Below are 27,922 nucleotides of genomic sequence, written 5' to 3'. Positions count from 1 at the left end.
GTAGGGAAAAGACCATCTCAAATCAATGAAACCTTGATTTTTAACACTATTAAGTATACTTAGTAGGAATGCTAAGAAAACTGTGGCTTCAAATTTAATAAGCAAGCACTCCTGAGAAAAAGTTTTGCTCTCCTTCTTCATGCAGTTTCAATTTTCATTTTGGATTTACAACACTTGGTGCGGTATTGTTAAATATGTTTGTGCATTAATTTTCTGCTCTATTTCTAAATCTATAGCAAAAATTGAGCCAGAATTGGAGATGCTGAACTATTTTCCCACACCTCTTTAGCCAAGGTCTAAAATATACAGTCAATTCTTTCACCATTTTGTCGCAAATTGACCAAAATACTGAGTTTATTATCCTAGCTGAATTTATCTTTGTTCATCTGGAAGAGCAAACACTTCAGCCCTTCATCCTTGGCCTGCTTCAGAGCTCAGGGATGATCATACTTTTTGGCCACACTGCTACTCTCCCTTATCAAAATAACTCCAGCATTCTTTTTCAATCACAAAGCTTCCCAAAGGTCTAAACACTTCCACTGCTGTTTGTACTTAAGTCAACGATAACAAGTGGACTGCTGTGGTTTCCACTACCTTTGCTCTCACCATTTCAATGTGAAGGGTGGGAAAAACGAATAACTGTTTTTAAGCTCACTACTTAAGCCTGCCACTCGTATTTCCCCTTCTACCACCACTGAGATCGATATTCAGGAAGCTAGAGCTATATCCACTGAAAAGTATACTGCTCCTTATCAACATGTCAACATAAAAAGAATTACTTGTAATTTAAAGTATAAGTCATCCAAGGATCATATAAGCAAATACTTCTCTTCTACTTAACACAAGCAACTGTTAAGAGTGTACTTTTTTAAACTAGATTCATTTATAGTGAATTCTTTATTGTCGAAATAATTTAAAAATAATACTTCTTACCCAACTCAGCAACAAATACCTTAAATAGTGTTTTTAAATTTTATGGACTTTTGGAATGCAAATATTAATTAGAAATTTAAACATACAGATACATAATATAAATAAGCACAACAAACGTAAGGTGACCTCAGATAAATAGGTTATATTTATGTAATAAAACTATTTGCATAAAAAAATAAGCCAATAATTGAGAAACTAGAGACATCTTCCAGCATGATTATTTTGAAATTAGAAAAGCATGACAACAAAATATTGTGTTGATTCATATGTGAAGGCTAAACAATAACCTGCTTTGATATATGTATTATATATGTAGGTTCTTTCAACAGCTACTCAATTAGTAAGATGATAATCTAAATGCTAAGATTTCTACATTTTGAATAAAAGTTTCTCCCTAAATGTTGAAGATAAAATCATTTAAAAATAAATATTTAATGAAATAAGTCTATTTTGAGGAAGAGATTTAAAACTATTATGAGACATCCTTAAAATATCAACTGAGTAAAAAAGTTCAAACTAAACTAACTTTCTAAAAGGTTGTCTAGAATAATAATTTGAGGTAGATTACTGCTTAGGCTAACTGCACTTAAATCACTGAAAAACTGACAATAGTTTTGCTACAGCAGTTGATGCCAAACAACTTCACTTTTTTTTTTTTGAGACACAATTGACATATAATATTATAATAGTTTCAGGTATAAAACATAATGTTTCGATATTTATATATATTGTGAAATGATCACAGTAAGTCTAGTTAACATCCATTGTCACACAGTCATAAATTGTTTTTTCTTGTGATGAGAACTTTTAAGATCTACTCTCTTAGCAACTTTCAAATACACAATACAGTATATTAACTTCGGTCACCATGGCGTACATTACATCACTAGGGCTTATTTATTTTATAACTGGAAATTTGTACCTTTTGACCACCTTCATTCATTTCCCCCCCCCAAATTTTCACTTTGGATTTAACTGAAAATAAATGCATTTTAAATAATTACTGGGGACTAAGAAATGAACCACTTCATGCTGGATTGTTTTCTGGAAATACATATATTTATAATTGAAGTATAGTTGATTTACAATACTATATTAATGTCAGGTGTACAAAAGAGTGATTCAATATTTTATAGATTACACTGCATTTAAAGTTATTATAAAATATTGGCAATATTCCATGCTATACAATACAGCTCATGCTGGATTTTTTTGAGAACTAGGCTGCTGAAGTAATTTAAATTCCAGAATCAATAAAATATGCAATTTGAATTTTGCCATGACCCTCTAACCTCCCAACATTGTTGGTTAATCTGTCAATTTTTACCTTAGGTTGAGTTATAAATCAATATTCTAGCATTCATTCAGCATTTTAGATTTTTCTAAAGCTTTAAAATTATTTCTTTAAAATGTTGTGAATAAGGATGACATTATCAAAGACAATATACATATATACAAGAAGCTAAAATGAAAAAATGCTTAATGGTTTGCCTAAAATCACAACTTAATTGGAGGGATTTAATTTCATCAACACAGTATAGCTATCCATAATCATTGTCCTTCCTACATCACCTTTATGGAAAGTACTGAAAATCCAGAAGTTCAAAATAACATTTTATATAATTAGAACAGCTTCCAAAAGACTTAACAGGGCTTCCCTGGTGGCGCAGTGGTTGAGAGTCCGCCTGCCGACGCAGGGGACACGGGTTCGTGACCTGGTCCGGGAGGATCCCACATGCCGCGGAGCAGCTGGGCCCGTGAGCCATGGCCGCTGAGCCTGCGCGTCCAGAGCCTGTGCTCCGCAGCAGGAGAGGCCACAACAGTGAGAGGCCCGCGTACCGCAAAAAAAAAAAAAAAAGACTTAACAGTTTATGTACTTAACCTTATAAGGGAAATATGTGAATGTGTATGTATTTGTGTATTGTGTATCTATTTCCTTTGTTTACTTGTTATTAAAACAAATCAACAAAATGTAAGCACTTTCAAAGGCAGTTTTTATTGTTGGGCTTTCTTGTAAGCAAAATGGCATAAATATTTCAATGAACATGATTATACAGTGTTTCACTTTCCTGAACATCTTTCTCCCTGAACACAAATTTTTGACAACCTTAACTAGCTGAAATACAGTGAAATATGTTCTACAAGTGTACAGGTAAAGCCTTACTTTGGGTCCATGATAAGAATCAGTGTGCCAGAGACATCTTGTTTTATACCCAAATTTTTGCTCACCCTTCTATGTAATACAAAATTTTCTCTGGGAAGCAGCAATGCAGTGATGGGCTAAATTTCCCAGTGTACCTATGTATTAGGTGTATACACATATCCATCCCCGAAGTTAAATATTATAAATTCTGTTAAAGATAAAGGACTAAGTCTTAAATGCTTAATTTTTTTACAAAGCTGAATATTATTAAGCTAAGTATCCAATTTAAGAAATTAGAGAAACAACAGAATAAACCCAAGAAAAAAGAAATATCTATCTTAGCCTAAGTAGTGGAAAAACGTTACCCTTGAGACTTTTTAAACACATCTCTGGGTTACATGTAGGTTTGAGGGCTTGATTTCATACTACCAAAATGTTTCAAAAAACATCTAGCTATGAAATTAACAGTAAAGGGGTCCCAGGCTAGTGATGGCCCTTGGAGTCCCTCAGAGAAGGAAACACAGAAAATCCCTACTGGGGAACAGGCCCTCATACACTATGCAAGAGTCTCATAAAGTCGCACTAGTGAAGAACTCCCAATAGAAGAGCACATAACACATAAGGAAGCAGCCTACTAAGAGCAAGGGTTAAGAATACAACAGTAGGATTAGACTCTCAAGAAATTCAGATAACAGATCTGATAAATAATATAAAAGAATTATGTTTAAAACAACAAAAGACATAAAAACAAACAGAAAAAATAAACTCAATATACACTTTTATGAATTCATATCAAAATATATTTGTAGTGACAATGAATATATACATCTCTATGCCCCGTACTATAATAAATCAGTTTTAATTTCGTCAAGATGAGTTGACTTCCCAAATTGTTTAACATCCATATATTAAAGAACAATGTGTTTAAAACCTACTCCGTAACAAGCACTATTGCTTGGTACGGAGTAGGTACTGGTTGCTCAAATTAGGGTTATCCTATGATGATAAAGATAATAGGTGATGGGTAATAATAGAAAGTTTATAGTTCACATCCAGAATGGCACTGAAACAGTATAATCATTATTTAACATGGTTACTTCTGAACGAATGTAAGCCTCTCAGTGTAAATCATTTTACCTCCAACCCATAATGTCTGACTTAACACTTATTTCAGATAAAAAGAACAGTATAAAAGTACAACTAACGTGGGAACAGAAAAAGTAACTGTCAAATTTTCAATACGTCTTTTGCTATCTGAACAAAATTTGTTAGTGCTGAAACATGCTAGAAGGTTTCCTTCACAGAAAATTATTATCAAAAAAAGAAAACTATGTTCAACTTGAAAATATTCCATAATACTTAAAAAGTTAAGTGAAATATTTATTCAATGTATTACTGGAAGTCTTAGCCACAGCAATTAGGCAAGAAAAAGAAGTAAAAAGCAACAAAATTGGAAAGGGAAAAAAGCAAAATGATCTCTGTTTGCAGAGAACATGACCTTATATGTAGAAAATCCTAAAGATATGTAGAAAATCCTAACTAATAAACAAATTCAGCAAGATACAAACCCACATCTGTGTTTTTGCACAATAACAGTGAACAATCAGAAAAGGAAATTAATAAAACAATTCTGTTTATAATATAGCATCAAAAAGGATAGAATACTTAGGAATAAACTTAACCAAGGAAGTGAAAGACTATAACATATTGCTAATAGAAGTAAAAGAAGACACAAACAAATGGAGAAATGTCCCATGTTCATGGATCGGAACACTTAATATTGTCGAGATATCGGAAGACTTAATGTTAAAATGGGAAGTTATTGTTTAACAGGTACCACATTTCAGCTGGGAAAAATTTAAAAAGTTTTGGAGATGGTTGATGGTGATGGTTGCACAACAATGTGAATGTACTTAATGTCACAGAAGGGTACTGTTAAAAATGGTTTAAAAAGGTAATTTTAGGGCTTCCCTGGTGGCGCAGTGGTTGAGAGTCCGCCTGCCGATGCAGAGGACACGGGTTCGTGCCCAGGTCCGGGTTGCAGAGCGGCTGGGCCTGTGAGCCATGGCCGCTGAGCCTGCGCGTCCGGAGCCTGTTGCTCTGCAATGGGGAGAGGCCACAACAGTGAGAGGCCCGCGTACCGCAAAAAAAAAAAAAAAAAAAAAAAAAGGTAATTTTATGTTGTGTATATTTTACCAGAATAAAAAATTTGACATAAAAACATTAACTGGGACATAAAGTCATAACTGCACAGTATCAAAAGACAGTGTATTTGTTTAGCACCTATAAAAACTATGTTTATTAGTTTCATTTTATACAGCCTAGGCTACCAGAACGCCATAAAACATCTTTATTTTACCATTAAGTATTACTTTATCAATAATGAGTAGTATAAAATTCATTTTCTAGGAATACAGCAATAGCATTGTTGGAGTTGGGAACCTGGAACAAGATGCTTGCCTATATTCCCTTTATGATGATGACATTAGTGTATTTTGTCTATCCAGTCCTTACCTCTTTTCTAATAATCTTCTAAGTTAAAACTTCTTCTTTATGCAAAGAATGCCTAAACTAAGACCCAGTTTGGATGAGGTATGTGTTATACACAAGTGCCTTTTCAATTAGGATTACCTTGTTGATTATCATGGGAATATACAGTGACTGTGAGAATTTCCACACAAAACATATTTTTCTAGATAATAAAACAAGGGGGAACACTTCCCATATCATTTTGTGAAGACAGTGTGATCACGATACCAAAATACAACAAAGATATTATGTAAAAGAAAAGTTAAAGGCCAGTATCACTCATGACTATGATACCAAAACCCTAAATAAAATATTAGCAAACACAATCAAGCAAGATATGAAAAGGAAAATACAAGATCAGCTTAATATTTGAAAATCAACCAAAGTTACTAGTCACCTTAAAGGAATAAAGAAGAAGAAACAAGTACTGAATATATAATCGTATCAACTGAATAAAAGTGCCAAATACTTAAGTGTACTCCTATAACAAAATGGTCAAGATTTCTAAAAAGAAAACTAAAATCTTATTGAAATTAAAGAAAATACAGATAGAGGAATGAGCCACATTCATAGAGTATATGGACAAACTATACACACTCAGTTAATATTTGTACTAACATATTGAAATGAATATTAACATTATCCCCACTTTTAGAGATGATGAAACTAAAGCACAGAGGTTAAATAATGTGATCATAAACTGAAGAGATTAAAAACTCAAGTTGTCTGATTCCAAAGTGACTTCTATAGATTCCATTAACTTAGAATCACACTCAGATGAGCTGGCCCAGTCCCTACTTTGTGTGACTCTAACTTCAATTCACTGTATCTCAATTTTCTAGTAAATGATCTTCCAACAATCCCTTTCAATAGTATAGCTGTAAATTGATGGAGTTAAGAGAAACATCTTTCTCACTTGTCAAGCTCTGCAAAATTATTATACCAAAGTCAGAGGAAGGCAATTCTTAAAGTTGACAAAGTAGAGAGTCTATGACAAAAAGTGGGAAGTAGCACACAGAATTTAGCTAGTTTTCCCCAGGAGAAAACAAAAATACACCTTAGAGAAAATAAATTACTAGCATTCTATTTTTCTGTTTGCAAGGTTACTAGGGAAACTAAATAAACGACTTCTAATTTTCACTTTTTTCCCTTTAGTACCACATTTTTTGGCAAAACTTTGAAATATGCTTGAATACACTTAGGGATAATATTAAATGCCATTTTAATTCTATACCATTCATGCTGGTACTAAGCAAATCTCATTAAAATGACAGAAATGTGCTCTTCTGAGCAAGAAAATCAGTACTAAATAAAGTATATTTAATGATTCTGCATTCACTTTCCTCTACCCCCTAATTTCTATACCAAATAACTCAGTTATCAACATATAGGGCTGGCCAAAAAGTTTTTTCGGGTTTTTTATAATATCTTATGGAAAAACCCTAACGAACTTTTTGGCCAACCCAATATTTCAACAGGTAAAGAAAAATTAAAATAGCATTTCTGGTATTAGTTTTGAAATGGTTTGTCAGGCACAGGTCATATAAAATGCATATAATATCTTCAGGGAAAAATTACTTCATTAAGAGTTAATCAACCTTTATTCACCAATGTTCGTAGTAGCGTTATTTGTAATAGCCAAAAGGAGCAAATAACCCAGACGTCCATCAACAGATCAATGGATAAAAAAAGTATGCTATATACACAAATGGAGTAACACTCAGCCATAGAAGGCAATGAAATTCTTATACATGGATGATGTATAAAACATTCTTCTTATTACCTGGATGAATCTCTAAAACATTATACTAAATGAAATAAGCTAAACAAATACTTATGATTCCTCTTATATGAGGTACCCAGAATAGGCAAATTCACAGAGACAGAAAGTACAGTAGAGGTTACCAGGGATGGCGTTGGGAGGATGGGGAGTCACTGTTTCATGGGAAAAGAATTTTTGTTTGAAATGATGAAATAGTTTTGGAAATGGATAGTTGTTATGGCTGTGCAACACTGAGATTATTCATTTAATGCCACGAAATTGTACACACAAAAATGGTTAAAATGATAAATTTTGTTACTTATATTTTACCACAATAAAAAAAATTCAGCAAAAAAAGTTACCAATGATATTGAGAATCTAATAATATGTACAAGGCAGAATGAGAAAAACAAAGATTCCAAAGACCAGTTCTTAGTACTCAATGATGTTAAAGAAATTTAAATTCAAGTAACATGGCAGACTAAGTTGAATGTTTTCCTTTTCTACTACAAAAGCACTGAAATTCTAGATTAAACACAAGAATTTGTTTTAATACATTAAAGTGCTGTATATCTTTTCTTTGGTCTTGTAGACCTACTCTTCAATCATTAATACCCTCTCTACCTGGGAGGCTAACCTATGCGAACAATATGTACAAATATTCTTGTCCTCTGGTTTCTGGTCATTTTCAGCTAATGAGGAACATGGCAGGAGATAGAAAGGAGGGAGAAGAATGAAGTCAGTATTATTCCCTGTTCTCCCTGCCCGCAAGCCTATTTATGGCAAAAACATCCCAGCGTTACTAGCTCCAGGTACTGTACTATCTCCTGTGGTTTCCCTTCCCAGTCAACACCTTTGTCCTTATGAGAATGCCATCTTTTTCTAACTAATATAATAGTCAAACTTGAAATAAATAAAGGGAAATCTCAAGATGTCAGAAATGAAGAGGAAACACAAAGTCAGGGTAATGACTGGGAACTGAGTCATTACAGACTCAGTTTTCCATTATAGATTATTGCAAGATATTGAGTATAGTTCCCTGTGCTATACAGTAGGTCCCTGTTGTTTACTATTTTATATACAGTAGTGTGTAGACGTTAATCCCAAACTCCTAATTTATCTCCCCCCCCGACCCCTATCCCCTTTAGTAACCATAAGTTTGTTTTCTATCTCTGAGTCTATTTCTGTTTTGTAAATAAGTTCATTTCTATCATTTTTTTTAGATTCCACATGTAAGTGATGTCATATGATATTTGTCTTTCTCTGTCTGACTTACTTCACTTAATATGGTAATCTCTAGGTCTCACTGCAATCCCCACTCCTGGGCACTTCTCTGGAGAAAACTCTAATTTGAAAAGATACATGCATCCCAATGTTCATAGCAGCATTATTTACAATAGCCAAGACATGGAAGAAACCTAAATCAACAGATGAATAGATAAAGAAGATGTAGTATATACACAATGGAATATTACTCAGCCATAAAAAATGAAATAATGTCATCTGCAGCAGCGTGGATGGACCTAGAGATTATCATATACCATATATTTAAATTTGTATGCAGACAGTTCTGTTGCTTACATGATAGTGTTGTCCACAGAATGTCTTCTTATAATCAAAAGATTATTAGTCAATGATTAGCAAGAGCAAAGGGATGCTAGAGCTTCCTGGGAATGCCAGGTCAAATAGGCATAAAGGTCTATTATGGATTATAACAAAATACATGCATAACCTCTCCACACTGTCCTCCCTAGCCCCATTCATTAAATAGTTTCTCCAGTGAGAGGACACGGCTTTATCTCCATTCAGTCAGTAACACATTTAAATATACAGGAAACTTCATGAAAATTAGAAAAACATTTTTTAAATGGAATTCAAAGGATCACAGTAACATATCTACCATGTTGGAATTCAAAACAAAAGGAATAAAAATTACAAAGGTCATTACACACAATTTTAGCAGCACTATAAACAAAAGGAAATGGGAAATGAAAGCTTGGGCACAAATTCTGACTTCTGGATGAATTAAGCGACCACAGATTTAATCATAGATGAAGCATTCATACAAAAAGGAGAAAACAATGACTATATTTTCTGATGTCATCATTTACTGGCTAATTCTCAAAGAGGTGAATTTAAACTCAGATGCAAACATAGTTAATCTTGATCTCCACATAAATATTTTCTTGAGAGCAAGAAGAGAAATTAAACATGAAGTGTTCAATACATGAACACCTTCTAATTTGTAAAGTTAAATCAAAGTCTTAACATTGATCACCATATCAAAATTGTCTACACAAAAATCTTCCTGCCCTTTATGGAAAACAAACCAGCTAAACTATTTTAAGATATTTCTCAGGGAACAAGCTTCTCAAGTGATTGTGGGTTTCAAATCCACACTGGACTGCTAGCAATCACTCACCTCTTTCTTTTCTTAACCACACTACATAAACAAAAGAGGGTACATTTTGAAAATATTTACCACATTTTCCCCCATAACTCTGTTACCTTATGTAAGCTGCTTTATATGGTCTTTCTGGAATATTAATGTGAATCTTCTGCATTAAGATTCTTTCACTTTCAGATCTTTTTCACACAGATCAGATTAAATCCATACCTAATACAAAACTAACAAAGCCACTAGAAGCATTTTCATTATTTATCTTTATAACCCAATCAGAAAAAAATCCTCAACATTCTAAGTTTAAATTAATTGCAGTCATGTAAGGAACTTATTTTTGAAATCAGAATTAATTTTTTTAAGTGACTGAGAAAATCTCTCCCTTTGTTAATCTCTCCCTGTCTTAACTTCCTCACCATTCTTCTAGTCTATCACATTTATTATATACCTACTAAAACAAAATTGATACTAATGTCTTTTTCACTTTCGAAGATCCATCTCATACTTGACTGCCTTTGTAAAATACCTACAGATCCCATAGAATGAATTTGTTAATAATTTCTCTATAATTGCAGGGCATGCTCATCTCTATTACATCTTATAATCAGGGTCACCATGTCCTTCTGTATAGGTTGGACACTACACAATTCTAGAAAGTACCATTCAATCTGTACTTGTGTGAATGGCAGGCTCTAGATGTATGACCAACAGGTGTGACCATTCCACATGAGCCCTGTCTTTTCTGGGCTTGCAATGTTTTCTTAAATATTTCTTTCTAAAAGACTACTCCCAAGATAGGTACTCATTTTCATCTTGACATTCCAATGAATACAGTACTTAGTGAACAACTGTTTAATGAAACACTTTCCTTTCTGCCAAATGTCCACAATATTTAACTTCATTTATCAATTTCACTTGTACTAGCTTTGTCTAGCAATGTATCACCCCAAGCTTTGATTACTCTACCAAAGTATTTCACAAAGTGTATTTTGTGCAATGTTAACATGTAGGCTATGATAAAGGGGTCTTTGGTTAAATGAGTTTGGAGAGTACTGCGTTGAAGAAAGTCAAAGTTTTCTTTACTGCAAGAGCTTTTGTATTCTAACAATATTAAGAATCTCCAAGAAAGGATTCATTGTTTTTACCCTAAAAGGATATGTCCCATTGACTCCATAAGGGCACATTCCTAGATTTTCATTTGGGGGGAAAAAAAGTAATCCTATCACTTAGGTCATTGTGTTTCTTAAGATTTGGAATGAGCAGGGATAGAGAAATTGTTTATGCAGGGATCAAACAGATCTACTCCAGCATGTGTTTATGCAAAAACATAACTTCTACCTCTATTATATTACAGTAGTTCTCAGTGGTAAGCCTCTATGGGGTGTTTCAGAAATGTATTAGGGTATTTTTGGTTGACTCAATGATTGGGTGTCACTACTGGAATTTAAGGGTTAGCAGTTAGGGTATCAAGAGGTCCTATGATATATAGGACTGTCCTGAAAAATGAACACTATCTTACAGACATTGAAGTAGGTAAAAATCCTGTTTATAAGTCAACATTTGAGCATAAAACTGAATTCTGTTTTAAATCTAAACACAATATTTTTGCATTTATGCATGATTTTATTATATATTAAGAGTTCCAGAAATACAACTACTGAAATGAAAAGAATAAAAACTTTTGTTTGAAACTTTATCAAGTTTGCCATTACCTCAGGAAATCACAGCAACAACAACAGTACCAACTTGTGGTATTTAACATAGACCTGCACAAGTCTATTTGTGGCAGACACACTCACAGTAATTCTATGTACCTGGCTACTTCATTACAACTTCTAACGTAACCATGCCTGAGCATTTATATATTAAAATAATAATTACTATACCTTAAATTAATTTCCTTTAATCCTTTATATTTTAATCAAAATACTAGATATTTTTGAAATTATATGTATATGTAGGTTATATTATGTTTATTTTCATTTCAGGATAGTAAAGGGGGCTTTATAAAACATTTGTTATTAAAAGGGACACTGGCACATTGGGTGAGGTTATGGTGTTAAAAATGAAAAGAAAGGCTTCTATGATCAGAAGGAAGAGGAGAGAACTTTCGGTCAGACAAGACTGAAAAATCACTAACCTAAAGATAACAAAGGCACTCTGGTTCTGATCCTCTTTTGTATCAGCTTCTACGTTTCCATACTTCTGAGGAACCATACATTTACTGTCTCAGTTTTTGCCATTTCACAGAACCCCTACTGTCCTGAACTACCCCACTAACTACTGAAAGTGATTAAAATACTTGGACCTAAAAGAAACAGTAATACACAGCCACTGCTACCATAGCTCCTCACGAACCTTCTAAACTCACTAGCTTCCAGAGAGGTATGGTCATCTTCATTCTCAATCCTGATACAGAACTCTGTGGTATATATACCACCCTTAATTTAGTAACAGAATTTTTCAGAAACACTTACCTCAGTAGTAGTTCCAATGTCAGCAGATGGGCTACATGTGCTGGTATCTGGAGGAGCTGTGCCTATACTGCTTCTAAGTGGAGAACTAGGGACAGGCCCCACCATGGACTCCGGATAAGCTGAAAAAGAACTGAGATTGCCTCTCTTCTGAATCTTATTCCAGACTTCATTCATGATATCAGTTAGCTCATATAAGAGCTGCACCTAAGCAGAAGGGAAAAATTAAAAAGGAAAAACAAATCTTTCAACTTCTGGTCACAACTGACTAAAATATTAAATGTGAGAAAATGAAAACAAGTCCAGGGAAATAAGAATATATGAAACAAAAATCTATCAACGTATCTGATCATGGTATTATATCATGACCTATAATCTGTGATATATAATTATTATACATTATATATACTGTAATTATTATATATATGATCATGACTATTTTGTCATGATACCACAATTCTGATGAGATATACAGAAAAATAATTCATATACAATATTAAACATTTTATCATGAATTGAATTTGAGAAATATAATTAATTTATTCATACTTTTAATTTGTCACATAGTCACATTTTGATAATTTTATAAGCAATTTAGCATTTCTGTGGGAAAATAATGCTAATAAAATAATGCTAATAAAATAATGCTAATAAAACAGCTTATTATGGTACAGTAGATTGCTTTTAATATATGACTAATAGAACAACCACAAAGAAATGCCTTTTAAACAGAGGTCAGGATCAAAATTAGAAGTCAAATATATCCTAGTAAACATGATTATTTAGTTATACATGAAATAATTACCATTCTTATTTCTGAATTATTTACACATTTAAACTTTCTCTATTTTCTGAAGAATAAATCTGAAACTGGATTTCTTGCCCAGCAAAATAAAGTAAAAAAGAAAGATATAACACAGAATAGTAAAAGGAAAATGTTACATATGAGACTTTTCTATAGATAAAGAACATAAGCTATCCAACCTACTATTCCCCTCATATTTGTCATTCCAATATTCAGAAAAAAAATTGTTTAACTTGCACGTTGTTTGACTAAGTTCTAAGATATTTACATAAGATTTCATAAATAAGCATTAATCATGGAATCTGTATGACAACATATTGCCATATACTGTATAAAACAAGCCTAGGGGGAAAAATGCAAACACAATGTATAAGCAAATCCACAGCTGGATACCATATTCTGCTTGCCATTAAAAAAAAGAAAAAAAAAAAGAAACAAAGAAATTCTCATATTTATAAGAAGTTTCAGCCCCAGGACACATCCAGATGATAAAGCTGGCTTCTTATGTGGGCAGAACAGATGCCTAAAAACAGTGTTGTCAATCCTTATTTGATATAAAACAGTATATGGGTTACAGTTTTCTCCTGCTTTTTGTGTGATGAAGTCTCAAATCTCAGGTTATAGCTCTTTTTGTTTAAAAACAAATCTAATGGCTAGAGATCCTAAAAAAAAGCTCTTAGAAAACTTTTAGTTCATATTCTTTTGTCTTTCATAATCATGAGTGTTTTCTAAAAAGAAACCATCTTGTTCCAAACCAAATTTTTAAAAAGATTATTTTACTTTTTCTTAAACAATTAGAACTGACAAATAAGGAAAGCATAAATAGTTTCTAAATACTTTCAGAGGCATAAGGTTTATTTACCTAAGAGAATTGATGCCGCTTTTATTGTCACTACTTCTGGTTTCCTTTTACCGTTACCATTAAAAAATTGTATGAATGTCACCAAGTACACTGTGTATTCAGCATGCCAAGCTAACACTGACATAAACTTTAAACGTATTATTATTTTCAGAGAAGAAAGCTGCTATCACAGAATCCAGACTTCACAAATTCAGAGGTTTAAAAAAATAGGGCAAAAATGCTGAAGATAAATGTTCAACTCTTATCCTTCAAGCTGTACTGAAAACCATGCCAACTAAAGCCACAATGAGCTACCACTACCCACCTATTAAGACGTCTGAAATTAAAAAGCATAACCAGATCAAGTATCAGTAAAGATGTAGAGCAGCTAAAACTCTCATTTACTCTGATGGAATGCAAAATTTAGAATACAATCTGGCCATTTCTGAAAAAAACATATACCTACTATGTGAATGAGCCATTTCCTAAGTGTTTCCCCAAGAAGAATTAAAATCTATGTCCACACAAAGACCTATATAAAAATGTTCATAGAAGTTTTATTTGTAATAGTCTAAAACTGGAAAAAAATCTCAAATGTTAACCAATAAGTTAACCAACAATACAACAGAATACTTAGCAATAAAAATAAATTAGAGACTCATGCAAAACCAAGGATTAACCCCAAAATTATTTTGCTGAATCAAGGAAGCTAGGCAAGAGAGAGAGAAAGAGAGAACACAAACTGTATGATTCCATTTATACAGAATACTAGCAAATGAAAATTAATCAATAATGACAGTATCAGTGATTGCCTGGGATTGGGGGAGGAGTAAAAGGGAGGATTACAAAGGGGCACAAAGAAACTTTTGAGGATGATGGATTAATGCATTATCTTGATTGTGAAGATGATTTCATGGGTATACATAGTCAAACCTTATCAAATTAGATAATCTAAACATGTGCAGTTTATTGTATTTATGTCAACCCCAATAAAACTTTTTAAAAACATCTCTAAAAAATGAGCACCACGTGAGGCAGCTTTATATGGGTTATGTATGAAGGTGATTGAATATCAATAATATTTTGTATATCAAATACTGATTTGACATGCAAGACATTAAATATAAAAAAGTAACATTTTATTGTTGAAAAATTAACTGCACATACATTTTCTCATTTAATCTTATAACCAATCAGAAAGAAGACTTAATTGGACTGGAGAGGCTGAGACAAACCTCAAGGAAACACATTCTTGAAGGATAGATAGTATTTAAGTGGGTACAAAAAGCCATTCCAGTCATAAGAATACCAAGAGCAATAGCCAAGTACAGGAAATGAACAAGACATGACAAAGGGGACGTGACAAGTTTTGCAGCATATTAGGAGAGTCAGATAGAAGAGTAAATAGAAAGGTAGACATGAAGAAGAAAACCATGGATATTACAATGTAGGAATGGAACTTCAACAAGCAATTACTGATCCATGTTGAACAAAAAAGAGCTCTAAGTGAATATGAATTTAGAAAGGCTATTTCATTTGGCATGCAGGTTGTTACTAATCATTAAAATTCAGTTTCAAAAGAAAGAGATTTTGCCAAAAACAAAAACATCCTTTTCATACAGAGCATTACACTTAGTCTACTTTTGTATGAAAGATAAAAATAAAAATCAGGAGCTCAAAGAAATTAAAAATGGGTGATTTGTGTAAGACTACAAATCCAGTTTTGTCCAAACTGAATGCTTACTTTCTTAGACAGTAATGCCAAATTCCATTAGCTTGGTGAAAACTGAACTTACAGCAATAAAAACTATGACAAAATGGATAGAAAAGGAGCATAAAAACCATTATTTCTCTAGTTTTACAACTTAAAACCCAAAAATGCAAAGATACTTTTATGTTTTTGGGAATGCCTTATAGGTAGACAAAATGTATCAATTTATTGGTAGAGGGAAAATTAAAATTTTATTATATTAAAGAAGATTCCATATTAAAGAAGATTCATTTAATTTTGGAATGAACACAATTTTTAAGGTCTGAGAGACTAGTGCCTAAAGACATTAAAGGGAACTGGGTAACTTTAGTAAAACACTTAAGATAAAAGGCAAGGTTGGTGGAAATCACTCCTAGGAACAAATTCTCTGAATATTCAACCAGGTTAAATATTTACAGCATCTAAGGCTTTTAATGGCAGTGAGTTCCAGGAACTGACACAGCGATTTAGGTCTCTGTAGTTGATACAGAGATCTACAACAATGTCAGACATGACAATAAATTTGGTCTAGGCCTGCCCTACATATAGAGCTTGCACTATATTTTAGAGTATATAAACTACTTGAGGGCTCTGAGCAATAATGAACCAAATTAATTACTGTACAAAAGCAAACACTTCTGACGTCACTCTAATGAATAAACAAAAGAATGGTACTGAAGTAGGAATTACTTGAATGGAATCAAGAAGCTTATATACTGGCTATAATCCAAAGTTCATAAAGCTCCTGACAGTGTATGTGAAATTTAGTGGGCGTGTACATTGTTCTGGGGAAAAGGCTTTTATAACATTCTCAAAGAAGTCCATGGCACAAAAAAGGGTAAGAAGTACTTCACAAAAAACACAAATAAGAAACAAAAACAAACCCCAGATTAATTAGTGAGAAACCACTCACAAGAAAGAGGTTTATCTTGGGTCATTAATCTTAAAAGGAAAAATAAAAATAGTAAAAGAAATTTTAGGATCTTATATGCATATGGATATTTGGGCCCACGATACACTATAAGGCAGGACACCCAGAAAATAAAAAGAGACATATACATATATTTCACTAAGAAAGATTAAACGTTTTTGGCCAAAGATGCCATAAAGTTTAAAGGCAAATAACTGCATTACAGATACAGGGTTTGTATTTATAGAATATAAGGGAGGCTCTTCAAATTGCTAGGAAATTTAATAGAAAAATTAAGTAAATGATATGAAATATCAACCATAAAAGAACAAATTCACTGGCCAATAAACACTGAAAAATCTGTTCATCCTTATTAATAATCAGGAAAATACAAACTAATGTAAACAACATGAACTGTCAGTTCACAAAAGAGCAAACTTAACAGCCAATAAACATTTGAAAAGTTGCTCAAACACCTGGTTTCATTTCCCTTCAGCATGAAGGATTTCCTTTAGGATTTCTTGTAGTGCAGTCCTACTGGTGACAGATTCTTTCACACGAAAAATGTCTTTATTTTGTCTTCATTCATAAATGTTATATATTTTTTTACTTAGAATTTTGGGCTGAGAGGCTTTTATTTTTCTTAATTTTAACGATTTAAAGATGTTCTTCTGATCACTAGTTTCTTATGAGAAGTAAGTTAACAAAATCTTGGTTCTCTTGCATGTAATGTGTCATTTTTTTCTCATGATACCTTCAAGATATGCTCTTTATCTGTGGCTTTCAACAGTTGGATTATGATGTGTGTAGGCATGGCCTTCTTCATGTATTTATCTTATTAATTTTTCTCCCCTCATTTCTAGCCTACATGTAGCACTCAATAAATATCTGCTGAATTCACTTAGGAGAAAAAAAAAAATCAAGTCATCCTTTGTAATTTTGACAGAGGGAGTCTGGAAGGCTAAAGCAACCACTCACAAAAAAGAGGTTTATTTGGAGTATCATGTTTTACCATTACAATTTAGGTTAATCTGGCACACAAGGATATAAAAGAGTACTTATTTACTCCTTACCTTTTTCTTTGAGTACATGTTGATTCTTCAAAGTGCTATATTGTTTTGTGACTTCCTGTCCCTTCAGGAATACCGCTACATTCCACCAGGGATATTCATACCAATTTACATAGAGGATCTCACATTTTATATCAGAGTTAATCTAAACTAACAAAATGACATTCATATACCATTTGAGACTTTGCAAAGTATTTTCATAACTATCTCACTTAAACTTCCCAACAACCTGGTGATCAACTTTGGATATAGCAGGTGCTAACAATTTTATAGAAGTTGGTTTATCAGGACTTATCAAGAAGATAAAGTAGAATTAAGTGAATAAATAAAATTCATTAGACTTTGGGTGCAAAGGGATTCTCAGGGCATGAGGTTCATTCAGTCTTGGTTTAATTCTCAGGAAAGAAAAAAAAAAAAAAGGCCCTTGGTATTTGGGGAGAAGCAGCAAGGAGCCCGTGGGAGTCAAGTGATCAAGGAAAGGACAAAAGGAAGGAGCAGACATAAGAAGGTAATACCAGACCAAACATAAGTTCTATTTATGTGATGACTTGGCTTAGAACTGGTTTATATTTAAACAACAAAACCTGAGCTCAGTTCTAAATAAGGTGAATATCTAAAGAAGATATCCCAGAGCTCTAGTTTTGAGCCACAGTCCTACATTTAGTAAGACTCAACAGAAATCACCATACTATTGAGTATCTCAAAGTAAAAAATTTTTTTAAAGAATAATAATAGTGGAGTCCCAGGCTAAAACCATAATGGGAACAGAATTTATTCTCAGCTGGGATAGCTATGGATAACCAGAACATGTGGAGTAGGACAATCTCCCAAGGCTATAATGACTTCTAAAACAAGTCTCTAAAATATAAGGTCTCTGGTAGATAACTCCGAGTAGTAGTTAGCTGTCTATTATATAGGGACTGAGCTACTACTAAATATAAACTATGAATAAAAAAATTTTTATTAACCTCAAAAGTTTCTTCATATCCCTTTGTAGTCTATCCTTCCTACCACCCCCTTCTCCTTCCCTCTCCCTGCCCTGCCTCCAGGCAACCAGGAACCTACTTTCTTTCACAATGTAGTAGTTTACACATTATAACATTTTATATAAATGGAATTATACAGTAAGTACTCTTTTTTGGTCTGGCTTCCTTCACTCAGTGTAATGACTGCAATATTTTTTCATGATCTTGCATTTTATCAATAACTCAGTCTTTTTTATGGCTGAATAGTATTACATTGTATGGATAAGCCATAATTTGTTTAATTTGTTAAATTCACTTACTGATGAACATTTGGGTTATGTTTAGTTTTTGGCTATACAAATAAAGCTGTTAAATACATCCATGTAGAAGTCTCGGAGTGGATATACATTTTTGTTTCCCTGAAGAAATACTTAGGGGAGAATGGCTGGGTTGTATGTTTTTCCCCCCCCTCCAGGAACTTCAAAGTTGGTTCCAAAGTTATGTAATTTTTACATTCCCATCAGTAGTATACAGAGTTCTAGTTGGTTCATAATACTCCATCTTTTAAATTATAGCCAATCTAGTAGGTATGTAGTGGTATGTTTTCATGTTTTATTTTGTTTTTTCCTGATGAATAATGATGTTGAGTACCTTTTCATGTGTAGACTTACCAGTCACACATCTTGTGTGGTTCTAATCTTTTCCCCATTATTTGTATTCATGCTATTTTATTTATTGTTCTTTGTCTTCAGGTTACCAAGTAGAAAGGATTCCATAAATATTCTGGTAACAGTTTGATAAATGTGTTGCTAATACTTTTTCCAAGTGTCTGGCTTTCTGCTATCTTAATGTGTCTTTTGAGGAGAGAATATTTTTAAACTTGATTATGCCCAATATCTAGATCAATTTGGGGACAGCTGCCATCTTAACAATATTGAATCTTCTAATCTATGAACAGGTATCTTGCTCCAGTTAGATGTTCAAGTTCTCTCAGCAATGTTTTGTGGTTTTCAGGGTAGAGGTCTTGGACATCTTTTGTTAGATTCATTTGTGTATGTTTGTTGGCACCAATATAAATGGAACTGATTCATTCCATTTCCAGTTGTTAGCTGCTAGTACAGAAAAATACAATTGGTTTTTATATATTTATCTTGTCTGCTACAACCATAATAAGTTTATTAGTTGTAGTTATAGTTTCTTAATTCCTCCAGGATCTTCTGTAAAATATTTGATTATATGAAAATAGGGAGAGTTTTACTTCTTTTCTTATCTTTGTGTCTTTTATTTCTTTTGCTTGGTTAATTGCAATGGCTAATATGGCCAGCATGACAAAGAACAGGTGATAGAAAGAGGCATTCTGGGCTTTTTCTTGATCTTAGTGGGAAAAAGTTCAATATTTTACAATTAAGTGTGATATCTGGCTTCTCAGATATGAGGTATTATTTAATGTCCAGATACTTACAGTTTTCCTAGTTAATTTATTATTGATTTCTAATATAATTTGACTATGGTTAGATAATATACTTTACTGATTTTAATTCTCTTAATATAATGAGACCATGTACACCTGAAAAAAATGTGCATTCCATGGTTGTTGAATATAGTGTTCTATAAATGTCAATTAGGTCAAGGTGAGTTCACAGTATTTTTCATATCTTCTATATCTCTAATTATTTATTTTTCAATCTAGTTGTTTTACAACCACTGAGAGAGATGGTATAAAAATTTCCTAATATGATTGAATAGAATTACCTGTTTTTTCCTTTAATTCTGTCCATTTTTCTTTCATGTCCTTCTTTATCTCTGGTAATACTTTTTCTTTTTGTCTATTTTATTTGATATTAAAATAAATAAGTCCATCCTTCTTATGCTGTTTGTATGGTGTATTTTTTCCTATGCATTTATTTATATTGTTTCTTTATATTTTAAGTGTTTCTCTTTTAGGCAATGTATGTAGAGTCTTGCTTTATTCCTACCCTAATAGGAGCAGTTGGACCAGGGGTCAGCAGACTTTCTGTAAATGGTCAGATAGTAAATATTCTAGACTTTGTGAGCTACATAGTGTTCTCCCTTGCTGTTACTTAATTCTGTGGTTGTAGCATAATGGTAACCTTACACAGTATGTGAAAAAAAGCATGTGGCCAAATTTATCTGCAAGCCTTAGTTTGCTGAATCCTGGTCTAAACACTGCCAGTTAGGATCATAACATTTAATGTAATTCTTGCTAAGGCAGGATCAGCTCTACAATTTTATTTTTTGTTTTCTGTTTCCATCCTCTGTTTTATGTAACTCTGTTACCACTTCTTCACTTTTTTAGATTGTTTGAATACTTCTTAGTATTTCATTTTAATTCATCTATTGGCATTTTGGTTATATCTCTTTGTATTTTTGCTTTTTTTTTTTAGTAGTTATTCTAGGAAATTATAATATATGTAGAAAAACTTTCACAGTCTACTTTTAAATTTATACTGTACCACTTCATGAGATATTTAGAAATCTGACAACCAATCGGTCCCCTTAGCCCATCCCCCACTAACCTTGATGATAAAGTTGTCTTTTTTTTTTTTTTTTTTGGCTGTGTTGGGTCTTCATTGCTGTTCATGGGCTTTCTCTAGTTGCAGTGAGCTACTCTTCCTTGTGGTGCGCAGGCTTCTCATTGCAGTGGCTTCTCTTGTTGTGGAGCACTGGCTCTAGGTGCACGGGCTTCAATAGTTGTGGCAAGTGGGCTCAGTAGTTGTGGCTCGCAGGCTACAGAGCACAGGCTCAGCAGTTGTGGCACAGGGGCTTAGCTGCTCCACAGCATGTAGGATATCCCTGGACCAGGGCTCGAACCTGTGTCCCCTGTATTGGCAGGTGGATTCTTAACCACTGCACCACCAGGGAAGTCCCAAGTTGTCTTGTATATTAAATCCACATACATTGAAAGGTCTAGCAGACCGTGTTACGGATTTTGCTTTCCAAAGTGATACATATTTTTTTAAATAGTTTAAAAAAAAAGATTTATCAAGCTATTTATCATTTCTGTTGGTTTTCCTTTATTTCTGAAGATCCAAGTTTTCATTTGGTACCACTCCCTTTTAACTTGTAGAACTTCCTTCAGTATTTCATGTAAAGTAGAGGTGCTGGTGACAATTTTCCTAGTTTTCCTTCATGTACAGTGTCTTTATTTCACTTTAATTTCTGTGAGACATGCACACTGTCTTGACAGTGTTTTTCTGTTAGCATTTTAAAGATATTGTTCTAATGTCTTCTGTCCTCTGTGGGGTTTTTTGTTTTTTTAATATTTACTTTTTATTTATTTGGCTGTGCTGGGCCTTAGTTGCAGCAAGCAGAATCTTCGTTGCCACGTGTGGGATCTTCGTTGTCACATGCAGGATCTTTAGTTGCAGCATGCAGGATCTAGTTACCTGACCAGGGATTGAACCTGGGCCCCCTGCATTGGGAGTGCAGAGTCTTAACCGCTGGACCACCAGGGAAGTCCCATGTCCTCTATGGTTTTTAATAAGAAATCACACTCATTCAAATTAAGCCATATATAATGTATCTTCTTGCAGCTGCTTTCAAGATTTTTAAAAAATTTATCCTTGGTTTTTAGTATTTTAATCACAACGTGTCCAAGATAAACATGCTTGCGACTGGGTAAACTTCATGAATATGTAAAAGCCTATCTCTTTCTGCAAATTTGGGAAATTTGTACAATTATTTGTTAATATTTTTCTGGCCCCAGCTTTTTCTCCTTATCTTCTGGAATTCAATTACACATATATTTGAACATTCTGCCCCACAACCACTGAAGATTCGATCCTATTTTTAATATCTTTTCTTTTCTGTTTTCCAAATTCAATAATTTCTATGCACAGTGTTCAAGTTCAATGACTTCTGTCACATGCAGGTCACCTCTAAGCCCATATGGTATGGTTTTTTCTTTCAGGTATTGTATTTCCAATTCTCAAATTCCATATGATTGTTTTTTTGTGTTTTTTTTTTTGCGGTACGCAGGCCTCTCACTGTTGTGGCTTCTCCCATTGAGGGGCACAGGCTCCGGACGCGCAGGCTCAGCGGCCATGGCTCAAGGGCCTAGCTGCTCCGCGGCATGTGGAACCTTCCCGGACCGGGGCACGAACCTGTGTCCCCTGCATTGGCAGGAGGACTCTCAACCACTGCGCCACCAGGGAAGCCCCATTTGATTGTTTTTATACTTTACTTCTCCATTGAGAATTCTTACGTTTTTCATTCAGTGTTGCTTTCCTTTACACCTCATAAAAAAAAATTATAATAGCTGTTTTAAAGTCTTTTTTGCAATTCAATTATTTAAAAACCAAATTGGGAACATTCATTTATGTTGTTAGTTTTTGCTTTTTTCCCCCCAGCGTATATAGAAATAATCAGTGGGACTGATGGGCTGAGATGGGCTTCTGCTGCTATGACAGAATTAAATCTATTTTTTCCCTTTTAACAGCTTCTGTGATAAAGGATCTAAAGAAGGTGAATCTGTTTCTCTATAATCTGTTTGCTAGAGCTGCCATATAAAAGTGCCATAAATTGGGTGGCTTAAAACAACAGAAACTTATAGTTTCATGGTTCTGGAGATTAGAGAGTCCCTGCTCAAGGTAACAGCAGGGCCATGCTCTGGGACTCAGAAGAATCCTTCGTTGCCTCCGGTTCTTCTGAGGTAGCCAGCAATCCTTGTGTTCTTTGGCTTGCAGCTGGATCAGTCCAATCTCTGCCTCCATTCACATGGCACTCCCCCTGTGTATCTTCACATCAACTTCCCTCTGTGACTATCTACTTCCAAATTTCCCTTTTTATAAGGATATCAGTCAACTTGATGAGGTCTCACCCTAATGAATTCATTTTAACTTGATTACCTCTGTAATGATCCTATTAACAGATAAGGTCACATGATGAGATACTACAAGTTAGGAATTCAACATATCTTTTGTCGGAGACACAATTCAACCAACAACAGTTTTCCTTCCTCTAGGAAATGCATTTCAACAACCATCAGCAGTAGCATTCAAAGAATAATCTAAGAGGAGTTAAGTCATTTCATAATGATTCTCCTCTATACTACTATGGGTCATAATAGAATGGCAAATGGCCATTAATCTGGAATATTTACTATCGTTCAAAAGAATTTACTACTGATTATAAAAGAAATTACTTTTATAATGGTGGATAAGCTATTAATTTAGTATAACTGCCTCATCATAATTCTAACTGTATGTATTTTTTTAATAAGGCCATCACGAAGATTAAATTAGCAGGTCCCATCTTTTCAAAATGTTCAAATATATATGAAAGTTAAACCAAACTGTAGAGTATACAGTAGGTGGAGCAAGGCAGAGAGAAGAGGGGAAAGAAGGAGGATGGTTTCAGTAAGGAGGCCCTATAACATATGAATAATATTTGAACCCACTTAAAAAAACACACTTTAAAAACTAGCTCGTCACCACTAATGCTGGAATAAACAAAGATTTATCGACATTGACCTAAAAGATCCAATAAAACTCTAAAAAGTATTGTTTTAAAAATATAATTTCAAATACTATTCAACGTTGATAATTTGTGTAGAAAATATACAAGAGTCTGCTTGAGGTCAAAGAAACAAGTATTAAATTATATGTAATTAATAATTTGTACAAACCCAGGAGATCTGAATTCATACTAAATTATAAAACTGTAGAATATAACATGTTTGGTCTATACCAACTGGAACATTAAAGGATTAACAAAATGCCTTTTTTAAAGAGTAAACAGCGCTTTTTTTCTTTTAAATACTGCATGTTGAGCAAAAGAAGTTTTGAGTGAGAATCTGATCGGAAATTACATTTGATCACTTCAATAGACTCTTCAGTCTGACAGTAAAGTAGTTCTTCACCGTTTAAAAAACTTTACATCTGCAACTGATTTCATTCCATCAGCCAAAAGATGCATTTATGCTGCCACCATTACATTTTCAGAAGAGTTTGAATTACAAAACTTGAGAGAACTTCAAAGCAATACTTAATCTAACCATTCTGATCTTGATGGCCCTGTTAAAAATAATTTAAGACACTTAATAGAAGAGAAACCCTTCAACAAAATGAGTAACAATTGTTCTTAAATCACATTATTTTAAATTTCCTTTCATAAATCAAATGTACCAACCTGGGGGTTTGAGCATTTTATCTCAAGTGACTCTAGGTCAACATGCAGACAGACAACAAATGAATGCCTCGTATCAGGTCCTGTAGCGAGTAGTTTTTGAGATGTAACAGCTAGAGTAGAGGTACAACCCATAGGTTCCACTAGGCAAAGTGTCACTTGTTTTCCAAAAAGCGTGTATATGCTGAAATGATGCAAGCTGATTGTCCAAGGAAAGGCATCACCTGATAATGGGGACAAAAGCGGGTAGGGAGGCACACGAACAAAAATATAGTTAATTGTCACTTGATAGTAAGGTATCTACTGTTAATATTTGAAATATAAAACAGTTAACATGGCATCATAAATAGCGTATACTGTATCCCAGAGACCAACATGTTAAACAGTTTACATGTTATATAAGGGTTACCTTTTAAAAATGTTTATATTTATTACAACATACTATATCAATAATTATGTACATTATAAAACATACAAAAGTAGAAATTAAGGAAATGAGATAAAAATATAAATACAAGTTCTAACTTTTTCTTCCCTCACCCTTGTACTAGTGGGTTGTACAGTGCAACTGCTGGGATGTATGCATTATACCTTGGAGACCACAGAGAATGTGTTATATTAGGAAAATTAGGAAAATGAACTAAAGGTGACCACAGATCTGACTGCAGAATAAAAAAAGAATAAACAATTTACTATGGTCTGTTGGACCATCTGCATCAGAGTCATATGGGTGCTGATATAAAATACAGATTCCTGGTTTCTACTTCAGACCTACTTAATCAGAAATCTCTGATGGTTAAGCCCCAGGACACACGTACATATCTTCAGTTGGTGATTCTTATATATGTTATTTTTAAATCAAGTATATTTTATTTAAAAAAAAAGTACTCATACATTTCAGAATTAAAAGCAAAATTTCTTTCATTGTTTTAAATTTTTTTCTTTTATTGATTTACCAGAGAAAAAAAATGTTAATATAAATTTATGAGATAAAACTATCTTTTTTTTATTGTGGCCATAGATAAAATACTTTGTGAAATAGCATTAAAAATGTACTCAGTATTAAAACATTCGTAAATATTCATTACTGGGATGCCAATTTGATGGAAAATATGTTCCTATGACTTGTATTTTTGACTTTGCAATTCTACTAGCACTTGATAGTATACATAGTATAATACAGACTTCTTTTTAAGTATCTAGTTTTAAAACAAATTGAAAATATTTATCTTTTAATTAGAGAGGTACTAGTGTCTCACTGAAAATAACTTAGAAAATATAATATATAAAGAAAAAAATCAAAACCAGTCATAATTCACCTTCCATCTTGCTACTCCCAGGAATATGCACTATTAACATTGTTGTTATTTTTCCTTCAAGTCCTTTCCCCCACCCCCTGTAGTGTTGGACATGCTCACACAGAGTTGGACCCAGATCACATCGTACTATTAGGTTCATATTATTTTTTAGTAAGGAAAAAAATACCAAGTGAATAACTAAGTAGATCATGCTATAAACATATATACTAAAGGAATATAAATAAGTATTTGAATTGTGAATGGTGATACTCAGGGGATGCTACAAGATAGATTCTCATATGTTTGAACATTCAAAATGTCTTGATCAAGTAGTTAATAAAATTAAAATCAGAAACTTTGAAATTGAGACCTGGATAATAAAATAAATCTAACTACACAGCAGTCCACAGCAACTTGACTGGAAACAATGGAAACTGCATAATAATATGTGGTCAGCATCGTGGTACTCTGCCTGTCTTAAGACTTAAAATATTTTGCCCCCAGGAAAGAATGACAAACTTTAAATCATCTGTAACTAATTCTGAAATTATTTTAAAACCTACACAAAGTTCCAGGCTATTTACAAAATAAAGGCTTTGCCAAATTTGTCTTAAAATACTTTGGAATGATTTCAGGTTACATATTTTAAAATCTATAGTGAGCTATACATAGTCTTTCAAATTTTATGTTATCCAAGAAATGTTAAATGGTGATTATGTTGGGTAAAAGGCACCACATTTAAATTCATGAAATAGAAAAAAAGAATTCCAAATGACACTGGTACTATCTCAAATATGTGTCTCTGCTTCTTCTTTGGAATCAGACCATAACCTGAAATTGGGTATACCATATTCTAAGTCTTAAACAGAACCTTTTAAGGTAATATTTTATATCCATTTATTTAAAAAGCAGATCATCTATTTTAAAAAGTACACTCTATCTAGAAGAGCTTAACATGTAATGACAAACATTCGTACAATTAATCATTGTGAAAAAATTATCAAAACATAACACATCATTACCTGCACACCTACTCCTTTTACACACACACACACACACCAAAATAAAAAGCACCTCATCTATTTACAACACTGGCAATATACTGTTCTGAGGACTCCGTAAAATACGCTCAGATATCCATGACGGACCAGGATCATGTACTATTCTGAGACCTTCAAGACTAGTATTTTAACTTTAATGAGAAAGTGCTAAGGCTATAAAATGAGTCTTTCATTTTAGAAAAATTATTTATTGCCGGCAGAATTCAGAAATAGTCAAATTGTCTAAAGAACAAGAAAAAAAAAAAGGAGGAGGACTGAAAATTCCATTTCTGTGTGAATTTGTGAAACCTCTATACTATTAACAGAGAAAAGAATACCAATAAATTAATTCTCAAAAAATGATAACCAAACACTAATGAACTTCAGATGAGTTAATGTAAAAGAAAGTGAATATGGCAAAGCTTTGAGACAAAATGAATTAATAAAATTCAGTGTGAGACTATATGATACATGTGTCAACAGTGGGGGAGAGGGACCCTGATCATATACATCTAATTTACAGTCTTCAATAGTGGTGGGCAGGGATCAATATTTTGCAAAGAGAATTGGTCTTTCCCTTTCTAAAAATGCTGTGCTTTATTATAGGAAAAAGTATATATACTTTGCACCAAGGTAAATCACCTTACAAAGATCAATATAGAAAATGAAGAAAGAAAACTGTTCAATATTAGAGATACTCCCCCTCAGTTTTCTTTCTTTCATAACCTTAGTCATTACGTGTCTTTAGAAACAAACAAAAAGGTATCTTTCCTCTTCTCCTTAACTCTTTTCCCTATGTCCCACAATCCAGTATGTCTCAGGCAGGTTTTTATATCAAATATGAAACAGTGTAA

General features: G+C 33.2%; 1 protein-coding gene and 1 non-coding gene across 4 annotated transcripts in view; both read right to left on the bottom strand.

Moving 5' to 3' along the window:
• Positions 1-27,922, bottom strand: part of VPS13B (vacuolar protein sorting 13 homolog B) — an 804,491-nt gene that overhangs the window by 389,799 nt on the left and 386,770 nt on the right. For all 3 annotated transcript variants that reach the window (XM_007457167.1, XM_007457166.1, XM_007457168.1), the window contains exons 24-25: positions 24,734-24,954; positions 12,246-12,449 (exon numbers count right to left, since the gene is read on the bottom strand). In XM_007457167.1, the coding sequence (XP_007457229.1) occupies positions 12,246-12,449; positions 24,734-24,954 (425 nt within the window). The remainder of the gene's footprint in view (positions 1-12,245; positions 12,450-24,733; positions 24,955-27,922) is intronic.
• On the bottom strand, positions 21,987-22,059 carry TRNAG-CCC (transfer RNA glycine (anticodon CCC)). Its single transcript has one exon. It is a non-coding gene; the product is annotated as a tRNA-Gly (tRNA).

The sequence above is a fragment of the Lipotes vexillifer genome, unplaced genomic scaffold (genome assembly GCF_000442215.2).
Source record: "Lipotes vexillifer unplaced genomic scaffold, Lipotes_vexillifer_v1.1 scaffold376, whole genome shotgun sequence".
Classification (NCBI taxonomy): Eukaryota; Metazoa; Chordata; class Mammalia; order Artiodactyla; family Lipotidae; genus Lipotes; species Lipotes vexillifer.
This window is presented reverse-complemented; position numbering and strand designations above follow the sequence as displayed.